Source organism: Schistocerca serialis, chromosome 3 (genome assembly GCF_023864345.2).
Source record: "Schistocerca serialis cubense isolate TAMUIC-IGC-003099 chromosome 3, iqSchSeri2.2, whole genome shotgun sequence".
NCBI classification, from domain to species: Eukaryota; Metazoa; Arthropoda; class Insecta; order Orthoptera; family Acrididae; genus Schistocerca; species Schistocerca serialis.
Genome location: NC_064640.1, coordinates 662,059,598 through 662,086,126, shown reverse-complemented (window position 1 = coordinate 662,086,126; position 26,529 = coordinate 662,059,598). Strand labels below are relative to the sequence as shown.

The following is a 26,529-nucleotide window of genomic DNA, read 5'->3' as shown; positions in this document are numbered from 1 at the left end:
AGCACCCATTCTTCCAGCAGAGCTGCTTGCAGTCTTGGAGAGTGGTTGGTGGATGCTGACATGGTGCAAGCCATCTCCGTAGTGCATCCCAGGCATGGTCTATGGGATTCAAATTGGGAGATTGAGGAGGCCATGCCATGCACACAGTATCTTCTGTTTCCAAAAAAAACATCAATCAAATGTGCTCTATGAGGTTGAGCAGTATAGTCCATCAGTAAGACATCTGGGCCCACAGTACCTAGCAACAACTGCAAATGAGGTCCCAAGATCTCATCACGATATCTGACAGCAGTTAAACCTTGCCAATTGACCCGTACAATTTCATGAAGAGTGGTTTAAGGGGTAAACACAATCCTTGCCCACACTATTAGGGATCCTCCTCAATCTTGGTTGCCTTCCAAAATTTTTGGGTCCTGAAATAATATTCCACATTCCCTCCAGATATGAATCCATCAAGAATCACTCTCCAGACTGAATCAGGACTCATCTGTGAAAACAACATTGTCCCACTCTTTGATTGTCAAGGTGGCATGTTGATAACTCCACTCTAGACGTTCCCTTCTATGAATACATATCCTTCCGCATACCGTTTGCCTTGATACAACATGTCCAGCGAATGCTGCGAGCTCATATGCCAGTTGCTGTGCAGTACTAAGGTGGTAATGTCATGACCTCACAGTCAAATAACAGTCCTCTCTTCTGAAGTCACATGTGGTCAGCCCTGCCCTCATCTGTGGGATACAGTCTCAGTCTCTATAAACTGTCACCATATCTGAGAAACAACAGAATGATTCACATTAAGCCATTGGGCCATATCAGTTTGCTACTGTCCCGTTTCCTTTCTTTCTATTGCCCTCCACCACATCTTCTCTGTGCCATATTGCAGTGTCTGTGACTGTGTACCCAACAATTGTGGATGTGAGGCTACCCAGCAATCACAACCTCATTTCCTAGGTACCCTGATGTCATAGTTGGAATGGTTGTCCATTGACCGGAATGCTATCCACCCATGTAGAATATGACCATATGGACATATCATGAATTAGACACAGGATGGGGACAAACCTATCAATTCAGTATCCGCTTGAAGAAAGCCAGAACATGTAATGGAAATGGAGTAATAGCATTCATTTCATTTTTCCTTCCTTTCTTCGCAATGAAGAGTAAACAAGACTAATAATGTTAATATAGCTGAGAAATCTCACAACTATTGCATCATTCACTATGAAACTAACATGAGTTGCCACCAGTTGCCCCCCGCCCCCCTCCCTTTTTTAGCGCAGGCCTTGTTATTGTACACGTTACTGTTGTGTTTTCAGTCCAAAGATTGGTTTGATGTAGCTCTCCATTTGAACCTGCTTACTCTATACATCTTTTGGTATCACTCTATTGTTTTTACCGTCCACACTTCCCTCCAGTATCAAATTGATGATATCTTGATGTCTCAGAATGTGTCCTATCAAATTATCCCTTCTTTTAGTCAAGTAATGCCACAAATTTCTTTTCTCTCCAATTCTATTCAGTACTTCCCCATTAGTTACAAGTTCTACTCATCTACTCTTCAGCATTCTTCTGTAGCACAAGTTTTTAGAGGCTTCTATTATCTTCTTCTCTGACCTGCTAATCATCCATGTTTCACTTCCATACAAGGCTACACTACAGACAAATACCTTGAGAAAAGACTTCTTGACTCTTAAATTTGTACCCAATGTTAACAAATTTATCTTATTTAGAAATGATTTTCTTGTCATTGTCAGTGTACATTTTGTATCCTCTCTAATCTCTCCATCACCAGTTATTTTACACCCCAAATAGCAAAATTCATCTAGTACTTTTAGTGTCTCATTTCCTAATCCAATTCCCTCAGTATCACCTGATTTAATTTTAGTGCATTCCATTACCCTTGTTTTGCTTTTGTTTATGTGCATCTTACATTCTCCTTTCCAGGCAATGTCTATTCTGTTCAACTGCTCTTCCAAATTCTTTCCCAGAAATAATTATGATGTCATTGGCAAACCTCAAAGTTTTTATTTCTTCTCTCTGAGCTTTAATTGTTACTCCAAATTTTTTCCTTTGTTTTCATTACTGCTTGCTCAGTGTACAGATTAAATAACATCAGTGATAGGTTACAATCCTGGCTCGCTCCCTCCTGAACCATTACTTCCCTTTCATGCACTTTGGCTCATAACAGGGATCTGGTTTCTGTACAACTTGTATATAACCTTTCACTCTCTATAATGTTACTGCTGCTTCCTTCAGCATTTCAAATAGCGTATTCCAGCTGCCATTGACAAAAGCTTTATCCAAATCTACAAAAGCTATAAATGTAGGTTTGCCTTCTAAGATAAGTTGTATTGCTTTGTGTGTTCCTAAATTTCTCCAAAACCCAAACTGATCTTCCCTGAGGTCAGCTTCCACTAGTTTTCCATTCTTCGGTAAATAACTCGTGTCAGTATTTTGGAACCATGGCATTAAATTGATAGTTCAGTACTGGAACTGGAACTATTGCCTTATTTTAGAAGCATGATGGTATTTCTCCTGTCTCATATAAGTATTACATACCTGGTGGAATAGTTGAGTCATGGCTGGCTCTCCTAAGGATAACGGGAATTCTGAGGAAATGTTGTTTACTCCAGTAGCCTTGTTTCAGCTTAGATCTTTCAGTGCTCTGCTAAATTCTTCTCATAGTATCATATCTCTTATCACATCTTCATCTACTTCCTCTTCCCCTTCTATAATATAGCCTTCAAGTTCATTTCTCTTGCATAACCTCTCTGTATATTCTTTCCAACTTTCAGCATTCCCTTCTTTGCTTAGCATTGGTTTTCCATTTGAGCTCTTAATATTCATACAGTTGCTTCTCTTTTCTCCAAATTCTTCTTTAATTTTCCTACAAGCAGTATCTGTATGTCACCTTTTTACATATGCTCCCAGAATATGCTCCTCTATATAACATTTGTTGGCATACAGGAGAAATTAAGAACATTAAAGCTGTTTCACTGTTGAAAGAAGGGGTCAGTAGTAACACAGTAATCACAGGGGGATCAATTTTCTGAATGCTTCTTATAAAATCTACAGTAAATTAATTATTGAAAGGCTTCAAAACATCTCTGATTCAATTTTATTAGAACGGCAAGCAGGCTTCCATGTAGAAGACCTTGTGCAAATGATACTTTCACTCTGAAACAAATTAGACAAAAAAGATGAGAATTCAGTTTTGAGACACACTGTATATTTATTGACTTTGAGAAAGTATTTGACCGTATCAGCAGAAAAAGCTCTGGTCAATAATGAAGAAAACAAGCTTCCCGTAACACCTGGTAACAGTATGCTGTGCTTTATACAAAAACACCAAAGTAAGAATAGATACTGGCAAAGAGATGACACCTGAAAGAGAGATAAACCAGGGAGTAAGGCAAGGCTGTAGTATGTCACCAACACTGTTCAACACCTACATCAACAACTGGGTCAGGGAATGGATGATGGGCAGGATATGTCAAGGTATAAGACTTGCACCAGGTAAATTTCTAAATACAATGCTTTTTTGATGACAGTCAGGTAATCATGCAGGACAGTAAAGACAAATTGCAAATAGTGGTACATAGATTAAACAATATAAGCCTAAATTAGAATCTAAAGATATCAACAACAAAAACATAAACAATGGCATTTTTATGAAAATACCCTATAAGTATTAATAACATAACAACAAAACAGGTGTCTCATTTGCAGTATCTAGGATGTGACATAACTTTTGCAAAATAGAAAGATATAAATGAGAAAATTAACACCTATCAACAAATATGTGGCATGATAAAAAGAACATCAAAGGGTAAAACTGGAAATGTTGTAAAGTCATGGCATTACTCATAGTACTATATGGAGCAGAGAGTTGGCTATTAAGATCAAAAGACCTAAGACAACTTGAAACATCAAATATGAAATTCCTTAGATCAGTGAAAGGCTGCACAAGAGAAGAAAATAAGAAATGAAGAAATAAGGAAGGGACCATGGGTACAGGCATTAACTGGAAAAATAAACCAACAAAATCAGGATTGGAAAGGAAGCAGGATGTATTGCATATGTCACCTCAGAGAACCCTCAACAAACAGTGGACTACAATACTATTGGACAAAGGGGTGTGGGAAGGCAAGGAAGAGATGATGAGGCTGGAACAGGTCATAGGGCCTAATCATGGATTGGCAGAAGAAGAAGAGACTTGCGTTTGTTCTCTAGTAATTCCTGCTTAGCTATTTTGCCCTATTTGTCAATCTCATTTTATAGACAATATAATGGAAGGAAACATTCCACGTGGGAAAAATTATATATAAAAACAAAGATGAGGTGACTTACCGAACAAAAGCGCTGGCAGGTCGATAGACACACAAACAAACACAAACATACACACAAAATTCAAGCTTTCGCAACAAACTGTTGCCTCATCAGGAAAGAGGGAAGGAGAGGGGAAGACGAAAGGAAGTGGGTTTTAAGGGAGAGGGTAAGGAGTCATTCCAATCCCGGGAGCGGAAAGACTTACCTTAGGGGGAAAAAAGGACAGGTATACACTCGCACACACGCACATATCCATCCACACATACAGACACAAGCAGACATATTTAAAGTCTTTAAATATGTCTGCTTGTGTCTGTATGTGTGGATGGATATGTGCGTGTGTGCGAGTGTATACCTGTCCTTTTTTCCCCCTAAGGTAAGTCTTTCCGCTCCCGGGATTGGAATGACTCCTTACCCTCTCCCTTAAAACCCACTTCCTTTCGTCTTCCCCTCTCCTTCCCTCTTTCCTGATGAGGCAACAGTTTGTTGCGAAAGCTTGAATTTTGTGTGTATGTTTGTGTTTGTTTGTGTGTCTATCGACCTGCCAGCGCTTTTGTTCGGTAAGTCACCTCATCTTTGTTTTTATATATCATTTTATAGACATCTGTATTCACTTTCATCTGCTCTATTTCTTACATTTTTATATTTTCTCCTTTCATCTTTTGAATTCATTATCTCCTGTGATATCCAAGGATTTCCATTAGGCCTTATCTTTTTACCTATTTGATCCCATGACTGTGAGTTTTGACCAAATAGAGGTATCAATTTCTGTCATTGTGAATATTGAAGCTAAATCTTCTGCACTAAATATTTGTCACTGAAGTTCAATTTTCTATTCAAGTGAGGCCTGTTATCTTTAGTAAATGATTACCTCATTTGGTAATGGCCAAAGTTTTGAGGGTTCACTTCTATTAATATCATTTATAGTAGTACAAATTGAAAAAAAAACTTGATTTAATTTGTATAAAACTGCCTTGTTTCTTCATGTCCTTCTAGTTGCAGATGAATAGTTTTCATATATCTAACTTTTTGTGAAGCTATTAGTCCAGAATAACTTGATCACTTCTATTTTTTTCTAATAAGCACATAACCATGTACAGTTCTATGCCTACGTTTCATCATCCTCTGTTCCATTATTGTACAGGTGAACAGTGAAGCAGCTTGCCGGCTTGCATGTGAAATAGAGAGTGAGTTTCTTTGTCGGTCATTTCTTTACCAAGGACCTCCAATTGGAAGTGCATACAATTGTCGCCTGTTTCATCTTGATCACAAAACACTACCTGATGGACCAAGCACCTATTTAAAAGCTGAGCGTCCACTTATAGACAATGGAGAGCGCATTGGTTCATACTATGAAAATGCGTGTGAAAGTGAGTAAATGGAATAATTATTTAAGATTAGATCTGTTCCTACAAAATACATTACATTAATAATGTAATCCTTGCTTTTTTCAACAGAGTCAAGCAATCCATCACTGGAAACATTACCTGTTGTCTTTGATACTACAGAAGATCCTAGTGTGAACAATCAGAGTCGTACAGATATCAACTGTGATAAGACCGGCACCTGTTATGATGGTGAGGATAAAACTATACATTTTAAAATTCAGTGGAATAGTACTATGATGAAAATAAATGCAGAATGTATAGTTATCACCCATATATGTGACAAGCAAGTTTAATTCTTACATTGCTCTGATATTAATCACAATAAAATTTTATGAACACATTAATAAAAATCAAGAACTGTCACAAAATTCAAACAGTTTTGTAATGTCAGTATTATTATCTACTAGAAGATTCACCAAGAATAATAATTAAATATTAGTTAACATTTTGTACATGATTCTCAAACTAGCAAACTAGTTGGGGTGTAATAGAGTTTATTTATCCTTTTCTCACTCTATTACAGCTGTAACTGACACTCATCCAGCTAGTAAACTCACACCACAGGGAAGTGTATATTTGATACTACTGACATTTGTAACTGTTGTATGTTTGTCAAGAGATGCTGAGTCCAGTGCTTTTTACTTCCCTACTTCCTACTGTGCAGCTGTTGACCTGAAGTGAAACATATGACCTACTAGGTGTACTCTCATAACAGGCCACACATAGACATTGTCTTGTGGAACAATAGTTATATGTGGGCAGTACTACTTTGTGTCTCATTCAGGATGTAATCCTAAAATATAAATTACTATAAATTACAGATATAGTATTACAAACAGATACTGTCTGATATTTTTGTGTTTTATCTTACAAGTAATATTCTAATTCACAAATCTGTTACACAGTTTCAGTTAACTGTAAAGATACCAGAATTGCTGTCCAGGTGCGTACAAACAAACCTTTCAATGGGCGCATATATGCACTTGGACGATCAGAAACTTGTAACATTGATGTTCAGAACAGCAACCTTTTCCGGTTGGATTTAACAATGAGTGGCCAAGACTGCAACACACAATCAGTTGTAAGTGCATTTTCTGATAACATTCATCTTAGCTGTTGCTTGATATTGAGAAAAGTGTTTGGATCTAGAATAAGTATATTTTAATGCAAACTTCCCAATTTGGAATATAGTTTAATTAATTACGGAAACTTAAGTCACAAATGATATCTGAGAGATAATTGGCTCTGTTGTGATTTTAATAATGTTTAAGTTATGAACCCAGTTTGAAATTTCTTATAAACTTACATAGGATTAATATGCATCAATATAAGGTTGAAATATCTAATTGAAAATTGTCAACCAGCTTTTTTAAAAGTAGCAATTTTCCTCCTAATTTTATCATGTTAAATTTAGTGTAAGTTATCACAAAACCTTAAACTAAAAATTTACTTCACTCAGTCATGAAAAGGATACCATACATCAGACTTGTAGTTCATTTAATGTTCACAGCAGTCTTGGTGAACTCACACCTAAAATGTCCTCATTTAATGTGGTTTATAGCAGTTTAAGATAATCAGCTATGACTGATAGTTTCTAATAGCTGCTTCTATTTATTGATTTACAGAGTCACTCTTTCTATTTTTCTATGTATTGTTCTTCATGATGAGGCCAATGAAAGATGAAGAATGCTGAATCTATTAATTAAAAATGACTCATAGGCAAAAACATGAACCTCCACAATAAGCACTTTTAGTTGTTTCTCCCATTGTTTTCAGTGAAATTTCAGTAAACCTGTCTCATCACCAAGTCTGCAGGAAATGAATTACAAGGAAGCTTCTTGAGACCAAATTTACAAAGGAAGAGAGATGGCCTTAAGCATCTTACCAGTGACAACGTCATTAGAGATGAAGTACAAAATGGTTCAAACGGCTCTGAGCACTATGGGACTTAACATCTGAGGTCATCAGTCCCCTAGAACTTAGAACTACTTCAACCAAACTAACCTAAGGACATCACACACATCCATGCCCGAGGCAGGATTCGAAACTGTGACCGTAGCAGTCGCACAATTCCGGACTGAAGCGCCAAGAACCGCTTGGCCACCGCGGCCAGCAGATGAAGTATAGTTTTAGAATAAACAAGGATGAGGAAGAAATTGGCCATGATTTCCCACATCCCTCCCTCTTCCCATCCTCCCCCCAAAGGAAGCAGCCCAGCATTCACTTTGATCAAAGTTTAAGCAAACTATGCAAAGCTTAAAGCTTGATAACTACACAAGAACCTGAACAACACTCCTCCTGAACCAAGCTCTGTGCCATAACTGTTGCACCACCTTCCTTGGTGACAGGACTTACAGAATAACAATGTGCTTCATAAAAAAATTATGTACATGTGTGGGAACATGAGAAAGTAATGATTATCTACTCCAAAGTGGAATCGTTCAAGCTACTCTTTATCAAATAGAATAATTATATCATCTTAATAGTAAGCACTGTGTGGTATGAAATGTGCAGAAAATAAGAATGTAATGGTATGGACTATGTAGGGAGAAGTGGGGAGCTCAAAAATTCATTTAAAAGGTATTTTATTTAAATACTATGTAACAGTATCATAAAAGTATGCTATAATCTTATGGCATTTTTGACATTGTGCATTATCAACTCCCCAACATACAACAATGCAAGTCAGCAGTATTCACATATACATATTTTGAGAACAATGCTCCGCAAAACTTCAATTGGAATAATTAACTATTCATATTTTACATCCTACATATTCATTCTGGGCATGTAATACTTCGTTTTATGACCCACTATTTCAGTTACATATTTGCACAACCATATCTTTGAAAGCAAACCATCCATATAGCAAATGTTGCAATTAAGATTTATGGTGCAGCTATAAAATGTTTAAATAAGGTCTTTCAGTAACTCAGTGTATTGATGACATTGGATTCTTTAGACCTGTCAAAGATTAAATGGAAACAGATGGAAGGGTGACATTTAAATGGGGATTTAATGAACAATATATAGGAAATCAGATATGACATGAAACAGAGGTGCAGCAACAGTAAGGGGTGAATTTGAGAAAGATAGAAAATACACATACAGATGGGAAGACGAAAATTTATAGGACTGAATATACATAGTTCAAGAATTGAAAATATGAATGGAATACTCTGCTGGAATATCTGAGATGTCATAAAACAGCTGGTTGGAAAGATAAATCCCATATCAATATGATAATACTGGAGAGCTAAGAAATATTCATTGGCTCTTATTTGTAGTTGTACAGCTGAGAGTAAATAGATGACCATCACATGACAAGTAAAAAATATAAGATAGTAAAACATACTTAAAATTCACTAAATATGAGCAAAACACATTTGAAGAAGCAGGATATTAAAAAGAAAGGATGCTGTTAGAAGTGCCTAAAATGTATGAAGGATAATGAAAAAGTGATGAAAGGAAAAATCACATTGCAAGGATAAAACAAAAGGGAACAAAAGTAAAAAAATTGATAATTTTACAAAAAAAATAGTCTAAAATGCTAACAGAAGAAGTATCTTAAAATAAGACAAGAAAAAAGGAAATGATCACCACAACAATAGGGAAGGAAAAGGCTATGATAAATAATTGCAGACAGGTGACAGCAAATTAATATGAATGCTCAAGATAATGCATTTAGAAACATAGAATGAAAAATAAAAGAGCTAACAGAAAATTCTTGGATGAGGTTTCATAAACAAAAAATGGGGTAAACTTAAATTTTACGGTCTCTTCTTGAAATGTATTCATTTCATGGCCAATATTACCTGTAATGTAACATTGTTTTCAAATGCTGAACCCACTAAAATGTCATAAAATAGCGTTGATCAGAAATATATTTAAATGGCAGACCCATAGACCTCTTCTTTCTCTCCACTATCACCTTTCATAGTCAAATGTGATCATAAGATACACTCTTTCTGTGAGTAAGCATTAATATATTTTTAACTTCATATACTTTCAACCCTCTGCTCACAATTACTGCCAGAGAAAAATTCACTGTATATAAGCAGGATTAGACTTTATTATAGGCATAGACTTCACCCTTCCCTCTTCTGGCACCTATAATAACACCAAACACTTTAATTACCACCAGAAAATAAAAGGAATAAAGTTCATTATCTTTGGAAATGGGTAAATGACCCAGTAAAATTTTAACTCACCCAACTATTTCATTGTCTGAAAGATCTCATGCCAAATCTGTTAATTTATTATTTCTTACCCTATGATTTCCCTAAATGCCATAATGGTCCCTTCACCAAGGCTAGGCTACATTCAGTCCTCATTATCATTCAGCTGAGCAATTACCTCATCTATAACTTCAATATCAATGACACATTAAACTCTAAACATTATTTCTTTCTTATTGCTGAGCACCATATGTTTCTTGAAAAGAAAAATAGAGAACTATTTTAACTCAAACTGTTATAAGAACTTTTTGTTTAAGTCTTCCACACTTTTTGTCAGTAAGCAGCAGCAGTAAAAAGTAAATGTAGATTTCTATAATCTTAGCACTTGCCCCTAAGTTTTCTACTTTCACTCATCCCTAGGAGTCACTTCCTTTTTGTCATTATTTTCTGTACTTCCCTTCTTGCTACCAACTGCCACTGCATCCCTACTCTGGATTCTAGCATTCATTTATTTCACACCATAACCCTACAACATGCCCCACTATGTAATGCTGCTATCCAAAAATCAGTCCAGCAAGCCAACAGTAAGGCACCAAAAGACCCTCAGAATATTTTTCTCCACCTGAACACAAAACAACCTTTAAATAATAAGACTCAGCACATCACTTAAATGATCCTTTTACCAAACTTTGTCTCCAGCTACAGCAACTCTTCAACTAACAGTGTACGAGATGGTAACACCTATAATCATTAGCTCTGTCTTCTCTCTCTGTCATCTCTCCTCTCCCCTCCCCCCTTCCTCACTCCCACCACCACTTTAACTATAATATCACATCTCTGAGTGAACCAAACTTCCCATTAGCATAATAGAAAACACTGACAGGCTCCACACTCAAGTTAACAGGAAAACAAAATGAGCTTTCTGCCAATACCTATGTAAATGAGTTATAACTCACAATACATTTTTCAGTATACACAGTAATGCTTTCAGATACAAGATCAACTTATCAAAAGTATGCTATTGTCAAACAATAGTTCCATTTTCGATTCCAGGCATCAAAAAGCCTAGCTTCTGGCAAGGAACTCCATTATGCCTGACACAGCAAGGCACACCTGAACCGTAAATCTCTAGTTCACATGAATCATGTCCATTTTCCACATTCAGTCTAGTTCTAGTTCTTGATACTAAATCTAGATAAAATAAATTTTGTTCAAAAGTGTGTTTTCTGCAAGGCACATAAATAATTTGTGAACAGCCTTCAAAGAAAAATGGGATAACAAATTAAAACAATTAAAAACAATCTTTATCAATTAGTTTTCTTTTCTTCCAAAGTCCACGTCATATTAAGTGAAACAGTGGTTTATATGAGTATTTCCTTTATTGGATCTTGCCATTGATGTGCCGTACACACCAATTTTAAGACATTACAAAAAAAAAGCACACTACATGTTGTTGCATATACACATTTGCATATAAAAATTTTACCATTGATTAAAGAGTAAGTAGTAGATTCAGTCATGATAAAGATTTTTTATTAACAAATTTATTTTCAAAATTATTTATTTGTGACTTGTAGAGACCACACTTCATATGCTTCATTTAAACACAAAGAATTTATTACATACATCCTTACACAAGCATCACTAATCTCATTAATTGTTGAATGAAGTTTCAACTCAGTAATGTAGTACCCAGTATAATTCTGCCTGTTCTTTTCAATTACGGTGTTCTTTTTTGCCCTAAAACACTTTTATTAATAGAGTCAGATGTCTTCTTATGTTAAAAATGGACAGATACATATTTTTTTGTTTTGTAATTTTTATTTTTTAGTGTTATACTACTGTTGTGTAAGAATGGCAGAAGCAATACACTCAATTTAATTCAATTCAATTTATTATCATCCATTTTATCATATACATGATATAGGAATTGTCATATAATATAGAAAGAAAGAGAGAGAGAGAGAGAGAGAGAGAGCATGATTTATATTTTTAACAATTAAGGGAAATAACATTTTGTTAGTTACACTTTACATATTTTGTCTTCTTTTTACATTAAATATGAGAAAAAAAATTTACAAGGTTTATACAAAGAAAAATCCATTAATGAGAGTAACATTTTCTTAATTACACTTAAATATTTTTCTTAATTAAACTTCACATATTTTGTCTTCTATTTACATGCAAATTGGAAAAAAACGAAGTGCAAGCATTAAATAATATAAGCTCTGCTATTTTTTCTTTTACAGACAGGTGTCTATACTAACACTGTAGTTCTGCAACACCACAGTGTGGTCATGACAAAGGCTGATAAGATATACAAAGTGAAATGTACTTATGACATGTCTTCAAAGAATATAACATTTGGAATGATGCCAATCAGGTAATTTTTAATGACATAATATTTATTTTCTACAGTTAGTGCTCAAAAATGATTAATTATTGCAATTTTAGAATGCACTGTTGAATACACTTTTTGTGCCTCAAAGACAACCTGAATTTGACAAAAATCAATACTCAAAACAAAAAATTAAGTACAGCTGTGTATTAAATACTGCAGTTCCTGAAGTAATAATTATTTCTGCCAGTTAATATTCAGTTTTATTATTTTTAAGGAAAGACAACAAGCAGAAGTATTCACCTATGTCATAGCTGCTAGGAATATATTTTAAAGTATACTGGTATTGCAATGAAGAAACCTTTACATATGAAACACTCATAAGCATGATCAACATCATAAAATTACAATGATGCAATGAATAAATATTGTAATCCAGATGCCATTTATGTCTCCTTCCAGCATTATGAACTGATGGTATCACTGTGTATGACTTGTGATGGCCTATAGGATACAGTACCCCTCTCTTCCGCACACTGGACTCGCATTCGGGAGGATGACGGTTCAATCCCGCATCTGGCCGTCCTGATTTAGGTTTCCCATGATTTCCCTAAATTGCTCCAGGCAAATGCCAGGATGGTTCCTTTCAAAGGGCATGGCCGAATTCCTTCCCCATTCTTCCCTAATCTGATGAGACCAATGACCATGCTGTTTGGTCTCCTCCCCCAAACAACCCAACCCCACCTCCCTCTCTCCCCTTGAATTGTGTGGTGTCACTAGTGGACAGCCTCCTGTAGGGCATTTGCATCATTGAAAGTCCTTCTTCTTAAAGTTTTTTTCGTTTTTATTGAAGATATTGTTGCTACATTATGAGAACAGGGAATGAAATAAGACTAGGATTTAATACCCCATTGATGATAAGATCATAAGAAACAGGGCACAGAATTGATGATCTTAGCAAAAGAAATCAACCATGATCTTGTTCAAGGTATTGTCTTGGCATTGCACTGAGTTATTAATGGTAACCAGAAAAACACTAAATCAGGGTGTTCAGGTGTGAATTTTAACCTCACTCCTCCCAAATGTAAGTCCACTGGGCAACTCACTGCACCAGTTCACACATCAGGAAAATAAGAGAAGGGAAAGGGGGGTAGGGAAGGCCTATGTACCCATTTTCATCCAGTCTAGTTCCTGATTGCAGTAACATGTTGAGAAGGCAGTACCCTACAACAGTAGTATTTTGCTTATGGATTCTGTGTCATAGATATCCTGCAAGAATTCAGTAAGTATTTCCATTCAGTCTCTCCTGCATGGGTCAATAGATGAGCAGAATTCATTTTGAATACTAAAATATTGATGGCAATGGATTTTCACATCTGAGGGCAGATGCAGATTTTCTTAGGTGACAACTTCTGGAAGTAAAGAAACTTAGAGTTTAACACCTAATCAACATTGAGAACATTAGAGACAGAGTAACATTTCAGTCTGAGAAGGAAATCGCTATAGATTGTTTAAGAACTCTTTGTACAATATCCCTGATGTGACTTTCTGTGATCCATTGGAAACTTAAATCATGATGTCTGAGTTGCAGTTATTCTTTCTGAACATGAGTCCAGTGTCTTATCTACTGTGACATGTTGCTTTGTAGAAGTCGCTAAAAAGTGGCCATATCTGAATCAAGGGTCATAACTAGCTGTCAGTTGAGAAAAAGGAGCCAGTGGACTGCTGCCATTAATTGCCAGCAATTATTTGTTGTATTTAATCTACTCACACTTTTGCTTATGTGCCTGTTTATGAGGTAGCACACGGCACACAAAACTCCTCCAATTTCATATTGTTTTCAATAACTGAATATTAGCTGCTGCCCCCAAACTTTGTTAAATGTGTGTTTTGTATGAAGATACTGGAAATAAAAATATACAGAAGTATTTCTGTCATTCCTCACCTACTAGGCTGTTAGGTCCTTGCTGATGCCCTCAGGGGCTCAGCATTCATTTGCTGGGTACAGGCTTGGTGAACCCACAGTTCCTGAGCTGCAGACTCAGTTGCCTCCAGAATTCACATTATTTGATGCCAAATTATCTGTGATCTTGAGGGCACTGGAACAGATGAGATGTTCCATGCCTGCTAAATTCCCCATCCATTCCAACTCACTGAGTGCCTTTCAGTCTCTGCGAAGTTTGTACCCAGCTGATAATGTAGTCCAGGATATCCATAACACCCTTCTCCACATACAAAGGCTGGGGAAGGAGGTGACTTTCTGCTGGATGGCAGGGAACATAGGTATTGCGGGGAGCAAAAAGGTGGAAGTAGCAGCCGAGGAGACATGTCATGATCCTCAGTTATTTCAGTGTGCCATCCCCCTGCATGCTATCATCTCACTGTTGAGGTGCAAAGTCATGCATAGATGGAAATATGAATGGCTGAAAGTGACAGGCAATAGCTCTGTCTAGGGAAATGCAAAATGTGGCAATAGTGTACCTCCTTCCAGCTACACAGATGAGACAAGGTTCTCGTTACTCATCTTCGCATAGGCCACAGCCCTATTGACTTATAGCTTCTTGCTCCAGTGAAAGGACCCTCCAATGTGTGGTGCTTGCTCCACATTTTATTATAGTGAGTTTTATTTTCACACCAAATGACAGTGGCAGACTTTCTGAGAGGTCTGCCCTCTATTTTAAGTAACATTCAAATGAATGTTGTGAAAATTTAAAGGTTTTGTGATTTGTCCAACTTATTTCCTAAAACTTTAGGGTAATGTTCTTCATGTGTTAACAAGGTTACAGGAGACCCACTGTTTTTTGTAAGTGGTCAGCTAGTCACACTTCCCTGTGCCTTACTCTTGTCTCCTGTCATTTTACTTCTTTTTAATCCCAGGTATATCACATTTCACCCTTTTTCCATTGTCTTAAGCCATGTGAGATAGAGTGATTGTGCAGGTCAATGTGAGTGAGGTGCACACACACACACACACACACACACACACACACACACACACACACACACACACACACTTTCTCTCTCTCTCTGTCTCTCTCTCTCTCTCTCTCTCTCTCTCTCTCTCTCTCTCTCTCTCTCTCTCTCTCTCTCCTTGCTCACTTGCCATCACATTTCGTCCTATTGTCAAAGTACTTGTACCATCTAAACACTGTTTTAAACTTTGGGTCAGTGTCTCTCCACATTTCTGTTAGCTGCTGGTGAATTTCACCTACACTATCATGTTCATTTCACTGAAACCATGCTGTCTAGAGTAGTCAATGATAAGTGCACTCCATTTATAGTCCACAAACCTTGTCAGTACTGAAAGACAACAACATGTCAAATGGTCCTAATTGCAATGGGTGGTGCCAAATCATGTCATTCTCTACCACCTATGCATATTCCATCAAGTGTCATTAATTCATTCATACATCTGTTTCTGTATCGCATTTTTAGGAAGAATCCCAAAGAACTTAGAATGAGTCAAAATATTAATTCCTATAGAGATACAGTTATTATAAACTGCTCTTGCAGAGTATGTTAACAACTACCATTGAAGACAGGATGCATATATTATTTGCCAAAACACACTGTACTCCATATTTAAAAAGCCTGAAAATCATTGGCTTACTTAATTAATTGAAATGTAGCTACTTTCAAAAAGGCTGCTCTTCTTATAATCATACTATTCACCCTATGTTCATATATTATCACATACTTTAAATTTCTTTGAGTATAAAGAGTATTGTATTGTATTTATTGGTCCAGTAAATCTTACATGTACAGTACAGCACATCAGATATTGGACAGGTCAAAGTATATCTTACAATTAAAACACTTTAGAAACTAGAAAATTATGGTCACAAAATTTTACAGCACTTCATATACTGGGCAAGTCAATGTGTAAGTTATAATTAAACCACATTAGAAACTTGAAGTTTACAACTGAATGCATGTATAAGCCAATATTAACAATTACAGTATTTGCATGATCCTCACTTAAGCTCTAAGGATTTTTGAGGAACTATTCTACACTATGAATTGACATGTACACTAGAGAATTACATTCACAGAATTTTACTTCATATACTGGGCAAGTCGGTATACAACTTATACTTGAACCCCATTAGAAACTTGAGAATTACATCTGAATGTATTTATAGGCCAATATTAATGGTTACAGTATTTGCATAATCACCACTTAGACTCTCGAGGATTTTGGAGGAACTCTTCCACACTATAAAAGCAATGTGTCAACAGATATTCTTTTAATGCTGCTTTAAAATTTTTTACATCAGTCTTTACTTTAATTTCTCTTGGCAATTTACTGTAGATAATTTTTCCATGGTGTAATGTTCCTTTTTGGCACAAACTGGTTTTTGTATGGAGTACATGAAAGTCAGTTTTCTGACTTGTATTATGATGATGAACATTTTCATTTTTGGGGAGGATACTAGGATTTGTTATTGTATATTTCTTTATAAACATTGCACTTTCAAATAGGAAAATACATGGAAGGGGAAGAATCCCCATCCTTTTAAATAATGGTCTACATGGTTTGTTCCATTTTATTCCAGCCATGATTCTCACTATTCTTTTTTGCATCCTGAAGAGTCTTAGGCAGGATGGCGAGTTACCCCAAAAAGTGAGCCCGTATTTTAGGACAGAATGCATATTAGAATAGTAAACTGTCATTAGACAGTCCTTATGACAGCAGTTTTCTAGCACTCTCATTAAATAACACATGGTACTTAGCTTCTTTAATATGTTGTCAATGTGAGTTTCCCATCTAAGATTATCCTGTAGCCAGACCCCCAGAAATTTTGTATTAGGCACACTTGCAATATCCGTGTCTGACATCTGAATTCTTATATCCTCTTCAATGTTTCTCTTGAAATTATGAAAATTTAATGCTACTGTTTTACTTTTATTTATTATTAGTTTGTTTTGGTTGAACCAGTTTACAACATTTGTTAATGCCTCGGACAGTCTTGTCTGTAGTATCTCTGCAGTCTTCCCGCTGACTAATATGCTTTTGTAGGATAACAGTTATGTACTGTATGATCGTATTTTACAATGAAAATAGTTCACCTTAGTGCTAACAGAGATTTGTTAGTAAGGAACCAAATATTATAACAATTTACAGGTTGCAACATCCATATGGAAACTATATTAGATCTTGTGTTACCATTAATGTATTTTACTGGTAGTTTGTTTGAAGATAATCTCTTATTATTATCTATGAATAGCTGTAAAATCAAATAAATTTACATACATGGGTAAGAAAACTTCTGAAAACTTTTTGGATTATAAATATTGCATAATATTCTTATTGCTTCATATCATATTAAGTACTTCATTAAGCACAGAAATGTTGCCCTAAAAGATTATTCTATAAGACAGCATAGAATGAAAGTATTCAAAATATGCTAGAATTCCTGTCTGGAATTCCAGCACTAGATGCAGATAAGAGCTAAACAGGATGAACTGAGCTTTTTATCTATGTATTGCTTCCATCTTAATCTTTCTCCCTATTATCTGCCATTATTAAACATGCAATAATTAAACAAAAATATTTTTCATCTATTTTGCTTGATGTTTTTAGTTCACCAAAACTGCAAGACATTAATTACACCACATTCTTAGTTGGAAGTGAACATCTCACTGTAACATAGATTGTTGTAAATTTAGTGTTAGTACAGTAGTTATCTACTGTTCTTAATTTAAAATCATGTCAAATAATCTTCAGCTTTTTACTGTATTAAGTCAGACACTTTTCTTCACATTCTTGGTTTATTTGATGATTCCAGAGAACATTTAAAATTCCAAATAACTGACACTGAGGCAAAATGAGATATACAGAGCCAAACTGGACTGTGTGGTCACAGCTGCAATCAGATTTATAAATTTTTATTAATGAATACATTTCTTTCTTTGTTGGAAACATAATTACTATAAATTTTATTATACTTGGACAGTTTTATGGGAGACTTCTTCATTGAATTATTTAATATTTTCAGCTGAAATTATTGACATCCCTTTACAAATATGAACTTCCTGACACAAGTACATGATTTTTTTTTCATGTGAGTGATACATTCCTTTCACGTCCATATATATTCAGTAATAGCTCATCATATATATTTTTTTATCATCACTATGTCTGCCCTGGTAGCTGAGTGGTCAGCGTGACGGACTCTCAATCCTAAGGGCCCGGGTTTGATTCCCGGCTGGGTCGGAAATTTTCTCCGCTCAGGGACTGGGTGTTGTGTTGTCCTAATCATCATCATTTCATCCCCATCGACGCGCAGGTCGCCGAAGTGGCGTCAAATCGAAAGACCTGCACCAGGCGAACGGTCTACCCGACGGGAGGCCCTAGCCACACGACATTTCATTTCATTTATCATCACTATTATTTTTATGTGAGAAATTGCAATTTTACATTGTTAAAACACTGAAGTGCACTTGCATATTTTTATCAGACATTATTACTTTTGCCAGTTATGATATTTCACTACAGACTGAAACAAAATCCCAAATTACTGACCAAAAGTGTTTACTGTGTGCTCAAAATTATATGTTGATGCAAAAATCCTAAAATGACAAGGTATTGGACTGAGACATAAATATGTATTGGGTTCTACACTAATGCTGTGAATCACATACTACTTTATAATATTAATAATGGGTGACAGTCTCATGAGAGGTGCAAAACCTTATAATTAAAAAAAAAATATATTTATTGGAACAGATTCAGTTGCAATTAGTCACTCTAGATAACTAGTTTCAATCACATTCAATGATCATCTGAGATCTGATTAGTCCCAAGTTGTGAAAGACAGATTTCTTTAAAAAGACAGCCAAAATATGTAAAATAAAAGGAACAGCACTGCATTACTCTTCTGACAACGTTCAGTTGTATCCATCATTTTACTCAAATGATTTTGTCTGTGCCTCACATATCATGCACTGCTCAACAGTGAATGCTGAAAGTCAGTGTTTGTTAAATTGACTGTTTCTTTGACTATGCTTATGAATTTCAGTCTTATGATTATTATGGATGAAGCAATGGAAAATCCAGGACGGAATAACAATAACATTATGAAAAGGGTAGATTGCTACTCACCATATAAAGGAGACACAACAAAAAGACTACTAAGCATTTGAGCTTTCATCAAAAAGGCCTTCTTCTAAAGTAGAAAACACACACACACACACACACACACACACACACATACATATTCATACAAGCAGAACTCTTACACACATGACCAGTGGCCAGAGACAGTGGTCATGTGTGTGTGTGAGCTGTGCTTGTGTGAATGTGTGTTCTTTCTGTTTTAGAAGTTCTTTTGGCCAAAAGCTCAAATGTACAGCAGTCTTCTTGTTGTGCCCATCTGCGACTCAATATCTCCTCTTTGTGGTGAGTAGCAATCAATCCTTTTCGTAGTAGTGTGATTATTATGAATTTTAATTCTAAATATTATTATTATTATTATTATTATTATTATTACACATTTTTGCCTCCACGACAGTGGTCAACTTAATGTTACATGATTATTAATTTTTTCTTTGTTTCTTTCTTCTTTTCCTCTTCTGAAAACCACTTTGTTCTCTGGCTGTGTTCCTGTTTCCTTTGTTTTGTTTCTATTTTGCCTGTTTTCTTCCTGTCTTTTACTTCAAATTTTGTGTTTGTAATTTTGTTTCTGGATTTGTCTCTTTCATTTAACATTTCAATACTGATCCCTGCTTGTTTCAGATCTTCTTCTATTTCTTGAAACGAATTGGCTTTTTTCATTGGACTGTTTACTGCATCAAAAATGCTCTTTTTGAGTCTGTTGTTGTTCATTCTATGCATGTGTCCACAGCATCTTAGTTGGCATTTCCTGATCATATCTGTGAGCCTGTCTGTGCATTGATATAATTCTTCGGTTGGTCTCTTCATCCATATACCATCCCAGAGTACTACTTCAGAAATGTTTCTGAGGATTTTACATTCAATTTTTTTCTGTCTCTGTGATGCCTGATGCTATGGTTGTGGTCATTTCTGACCTGTAGAGTATTTCTAGTAGTACAACTGTATTGTAGTGCCCATATTTGGCCTGTCTTGAAATATTTCTTTTATTGTAGTGTGTCTATGTCAGTTTGTACACTTTGTGAAGTTTTCCTGTTCTCTCTATGTTGGACACTTTGTCAGATTCTCCTAATTGTACATATTCCCCAAGATATTGGAATTTTCCCACTCTGATAACCTTCCCGTACCACGTGTACATGGCTAGGTTACTGTTGTTATTATTATTATTATTAATGTTGGTTTTAGACAATAAAATAACATATAGTCTGTAGGTCCTATGCGAATAAATAACTCACTAGTTTACTTTTTTTTTCCCCCCCCCCTTGTAACCAACAGCCTATATCTGAGACCTATTAATTAGGTTTTAGTTATTTTAAGCTTAAATTTCTTATAATTCTGCCCAGCTTAAGTTTCTTATAATTCTGCCCAATTTGTTCTAACTTTCCTGATTATAAAACAAGAACATAGCTGCCATAATAAATACTTTTTCATCATTCAGATTCTGTGGACTGAAGTGTACATCAGCAACAAAAATTTCACCGCTGATATATACTTTGTGCCCTTGAAAACCTCTCCTTCAGTAACTTTTGTCACTAGGTTACCATGATTTATTCAATAAAAGGTTTTGAACAGTCTAATTGCATGTTACCCTGTTTTGTTTTAACAAATTTATCAACAATATAACGTGAAATGTTGGTCTCAAAGGGACATTTCTCATCAAAATATTTGTCCTGCTGTTCTCTAAGGAGCTCATATATCCAAGTAAAAGCAACAGTGAGAACTTCTGAACAGAAGAAAGTGTCTATGCTTTCAAATTACATCACATAATAACAACCATTATTATTTTTGTTTAGGGATCCAGAGATGATCAGTATTACTTCTGCACCAGAAGCACCTCCACCACGTATCAGAATTTTGGACAGTAGAGGTCGTGAGGTGGAGACAGTGCGCATTGGTGACAAGCTGACATTCCGCATTGAAATTCCAGATGATAGTAAGGAATATTATGTAATTTTATCAGAAAATGTTACAGTTTCATAGTGACAAATAAAAAGTTGCACATAAATGAAAATTATAACCTTAAACTAAGAACCAAGATATATTAACCTAGATTTTAGGTAGCAAATTTTATAGTTACAAAGCATTCTGTATCAATTTTGAAAATTATTTTTCTTAGTAGACAGCTTTAGCAAACATTCTAGCTAGAACACTAAAACTGTGTGATTTTGAAGATTAATAATTTATTGCAATTCTCAGAAAACGTAGTTCTTTTTAGAATGATCTCAGACTTTTAAAGGTGGTATTACATACATTAAACTCTTCATCTACCCTAACTTAAATACAGAGTAAAGTAACACTAATAATTATTGAGGAAAAATGCAAAATAAACACAGCATTCATTATCCACTTCAAATTTGGACAAAAAAATCAGAATTGGTTCTTAGTGGTAATGATTACAAATACAGATAATATAATTTAAAGAACTTGTGTTTTCTACTGAATTTAAAATTTTTGATGAAAAAATACTGTGGAGACAATGAAAAATATTTCTTGTAATGAACGCATCCAAAACAATTATGTCTGCAGTTTAGAAAATCATGGTTATGTAAACAGTATAGTTGCAAGGAAATAAGATAATTAACATTTCCAGTTCCTGATCCTCAAATGACCACAATTCATTGATGTTGCATGAGGGTAGTAGTATCTTCTTGCATGGTACACAGGCAAACAAATATCATTACAGAATGAATATCTGTTTGTATGAAGAAAACTGGAACTGATATAGTCCTGTCTTCATAGTTATTAAAAATTATAACCACCAATGTTTAAAGTAACACACATTAAAATGAATGTTTACATTTTGGCACCTAATTGTATTACTTTAGTTTCTTTTTTACCTTTCTTTTCAAATATGTATTTCATTCATACATAGCATTTGTAACTAATTTTAAATGTGTTTTTATTTCCAGCTCCATATGGTATATTTGCACGAAGCTGTGTTGCAATGGCAAAAGATTCAAAGAGCACATTTCAGATAATTGATGATGAGGGGTAAGAAAAAATTAATATGACAGATAACAAAGTGGTGAAAAATTATAAAATGTGCACTGATACAACTTATTTTGTTCTGTACTGATACAACTTATTTTGTTCTAGCTGTCCAATAGATCCCAGTATATTCCCAGCATTCACTCCAGATGGTAATGGACTGCAGTCAGTTTATGAAGCCTTCAGATTCACTGAATCCTATGGTGTCATATTTCAGTGCAATGTGAAGTACTGCCTTGGGCCTTGTGAACCAGTGAGTACAGCTGACTAGATATGTAGAAAATGTTCTCCATCTATGTGCTTTAGAATGAAAATTTCAAAATGGCACATTCAGTTAATGAGCTTCATATTAATCTTTTTTTTTTTCTTTTTAAGGCTGTCTGTGAGTGGGGACATGAGTCTGTTGAATCATGGGGGAGACGTAAGAGATCTATTGCCTCCAATCACAGCAACACTGAATCATCAGAAAATGATGATATGACTCTTAGCCAGGAAATTCTGGTTCTTGATTTTGGTGATGAGAAAAACAGTGAATTTCTCCGCAATGAAGCTCCATTTTCAGATTTTTCAAAAGGTAAAGAGAGAAAGGTTATAATGACACTAATGAGAATGTTCCATAAAGTCTCATGTTTATAGATCTATAGTTCATTATTTACTGCCATTTAATTGGGTACTGCTTCAGAAAATTACAAGCAGAACAATATGTTTAAATCACTGATAAAGCTCATAAGTTTGCTTATGTTCATTATTTTTCTGCTTTTCTTTCCAGATAAGACAGTTACAATTGTGGAACCTTGTCCAACAAAAACATCTGTTCTTGCTCTCGGAGTCACATGTGCACTTCTGATACTGATTTACATCAGCACAGTTTTCTGCTACTACATGAAGAAGTGGATGTCTCCCAGGAAGGTGCTGGGTTGAAATTCACGATATTTCCATTATTACGTGAAATCAAAATACCAGCAACAAAGTCTAAGACAGTTCAACAAACAGCATTAATTTTACACATAGGGACATCCAGCTACACGTCTGTGCATAGAGGGTTGCTGTATGATAAATGTTGCCCAGTGGAAATAATTACTGCCATCACGTTGAACTTAAGTTTGATGCATGCAAGAAACATGAAGAACCATTCAGATCAAACATTTGAAGTGCTGTGTGAAATACTTCACTTTAAACCAATTCTTCTCAGTTTCAGAAGTGAAATTTTAAAATACTGATGCAAAATGCTTTAATGTTCTTGTTACGGATGCGGATATGTGATACCCATTTTGCCGTAACACTTCTGCTCTTTTGCTCGTCATGTACTCTAAGTCCTAATGATTAGTGGGGCCTCCCTAATTTCGTATGATTAAGCCCAAATCTTCAGCTATCAGTGTATGTTGGTTGCACAGTGATTTACAAACAATTTAAATTAAATAAATTTTGAATTGTATCAAAAAGAAAATTCGGTTGAGAAAACCATTAAATTATGAGGCAGGATCATTAGTATTGCTCCCTCAGGAAGTGATATATTTAGTACTACATTTTCTCTGTGTTTATGATATTTTTTCATGTTTAGCTAACCTCTTTCTTTGTTTAGCACAGTACTAAATATTTTGCCTCCTGAAGAAATTCTGAATTATTGTTTATATGGCCAGTATTTGGAACACATTTTGTTTCATGTCCCACAAGTTAAACTTTCATTAGAAGTTTAAATGAATGTAGTAAACATAATCCAGGGAAAAATAAATATAATTTTATAGTTTGTGTGGTGTAGATAGAAACAATACGCAATCTGCTTTTTCAATTTTCAAACATTTTTTGGATCATCTTTGTAAGACCACCACCATACTAATTAAAGGCATGTTCAGTATTATGCAATGAAAACTTGATGTGGGATTAAAATGTCAGAAGAGATTGATAATTGTATTATATTTAGTTAAATGAACAATTGGTAAAGTGATACTATTATTTGAAAAATCTTTTGGAAATAGTAGATTATTATGTACCTTAGACATAGCTGCCATTTGCTGTCAACAAAATCTGAAGATTTGGGTCTTATTCATATGATACTGTAGTAAAATTGATGAATACAAAAAGCCTAGGAATAATGAGGGTTCAAAACTCATGTAAATAATTATTTACAAGGCTTTTTGGCACATTTTGGGACAATGGCTGTGGGTGTGGTGGAAGAATACTCATTAGCATGTAAGTAACAGTATCAGCTGCTATTCATATTTTGTATATATTCTACATTTCATAAGTTTATTTATGTAATTAATTAAAATAAATAAGCTACATTTGTAGCAATGCAACAGCAGTATGCATTTTTGTTTCATTGTATCAATTATACAAAAGCTGTTATTTCCTCTTTATATGCCATGAGGGGATTTGTAACTTACCAGTTTTGATTTTCCCAATACGACTGCATAAATTTTCACAAAAATAATTTAATTATGACATACACAGTACATTCTCAACCCATAACATGTAGGGAAATATAAGTAACTTTTACTCCCATTACACAACCTTATTTTTTATGTTCATATTTTTGAACTTACGTGATCTCTGTGGAGTCAGATTATGTTATATACCATGCAGCTCATTTGTACACATAAAATTATTACCTTAAAAAATAAGTATTATACCACCTTCTGAAACTTCCTGGCAGATTAAAGCTGTATGCCCATGTAGAACGTGAACTTAGAACCTTGACTTCCATGGGCAATGGTCGCTATCCAGGCATGACTCATGATCCAGCCCCACATCTCCATTTTGGACAGTACTTCTCACCCGAACTTGTGAGCATGGGTTGTGTGTTGTGACTCATTAGGTCAGTCTGTAACAGTATTGCACATAAAAGGCAAGGTTCTGGGTTTGTGATTTAATCTGCCAGGTAATTTCAAAACAGCATACACTCTGCTGCAGGGTAAAAGATTCGTTCTGCATAATAACTTATGATAACCTCAGCTAAGTCTCTTTGGAGGCATACACACTCCAACTTCATATAAATTATCTCAGCTGTCCACAAAATGCACTTTCAGTGACAATCTACATAAGGTAAACATAAAATGCAATCTGCAAATTGATGCTGTGCAAACTGAGCTACAAGGATTTTACTACAAACTTCTGGAATCAAGAATTTAATACATGCTGCATGGTGTGTGAAAAGATGTTTTCCCACTGTGAAGAACATGCTGCTTCAGAAAACATAAGTAACATGGAAACATGCCTAACCATCTTGTCAACTACTCATCAATCTACAAAATGTGCTCTCTACCTCTTTCAACAAAAGGAAAATGAACTAAAAGTGTTATAGTCAGTCTCTATGTTTTTTATTTTCCTTCCATAACTGTTTCCTACATAAGAAATAGGACACTTTTAAACTATTACCTACAATGCCATGAAACTTCTAGTATCTGTCCATTTGCTGGCCACTCCTGCTTCCAGCATAATGCCTTTGACCATGTGTAGTTCACTCCAGGGCCACAGGTGCTTTTCCTTTGGAGACTGTTTACACACCTCATGAGTGCATTGCACATTCACAAACTGTACTTTCAATAAACTACCTGTTTACACACTGGTGGCTAACAGTCATCACCAGGGGCACCATCATCACTCATAGGCAGTGTGCACAGCAGCAACATGCCCATGCTTGTGAACCACCTGAGGACATGCCTCCACCTGCTGTGTATTTTGGTGGCTCAGCTTCCAGCTGGCAGCACTTCATTCAAAGTGCTAGCTGTATCCCATGGCCCATTCATCAGGGTTTTCCACTGAGTCTACACTGCACTGAACCACCATGCTCCTGCAGCTACCAGGAATGCCACTTAGCAATGTATATCAGAGCCTCCTGCTCCTTCAGACCCGAGCTATCCCATGATTCCATGCCACTGCATCAGTAGTGCCGCTGTGAAATGTTTACTGTATACTTGTGTTAGTGTGAGCATTGGACCAACACCACTACAGAATTTCATTCTGTTGCTCATCAGATCAAGAACAATTCCAGTTGTTATTCCATTTTATGTTTAACTATGCTTTGTTGTGATGCTGTAATAAAAGTGTACTTAAACATAACCTGGGAATCATCACATCAATCAGCTATTTGTGTGCAACATTTACAAAAACAGGTATAAAAGCTGACAACAAGAGGAAAAGAAGCATTTCTCAGTGTAATCGTCTGGTGTCACAATTATTGGTCCTTTCTCC

At 35.5% G+C, this 26,529-nt stretch overlaps 1 protein-coding gene across 1 annotated transcript in view; it reads left to right on the top strand.

Moving 5' to 3' along the window:
* Positions 1-24,640, top strand: part of LOC126469554 (uncharacterized) — a 133,307-nt gene extending 108,667 nt beyond the window's left edge. Inside the window, exons 8-16 of the mRNA XM_050096676.1 lie at positions 5,477-5,702; positions 5,790-5,909; positions 6,626-6,801; positions 12,148-12,281; positions 21,144-21,283; positions 22,260-22,341; positions 22,447-22,591; positions 22,714-22,912; positions 23,108-24,640. Of these exons, the coding sequence (XP_049952633.1) occupies positions 5,477-5,702; positions 5,790-5,909; positions 6,626-6,801; positions 12,148-12,281; positions 21,144-21,283; positions 22,260-22,341; positions 22,447-22,591; positions 22,714-22,912; positions 23,108-23,259 (1,374 nt within the window). The 3' untranslated portion in view covers positions 23,260-24,640. The remainder of the gene's footprint in view (positions 1-5,476; positions 5,703-5,789; positions 5,910-6,625; positions 6,802-12,147; positions 12,282-21,143; positions 21,284-22,259; positions 22,342-22,446; positions 22,592-22,713; positions 22,913-23,107) is intronic.
* The last annotated feature ends 1,889 nt before the right edge of the window (positions 24,641-26,529 follow it).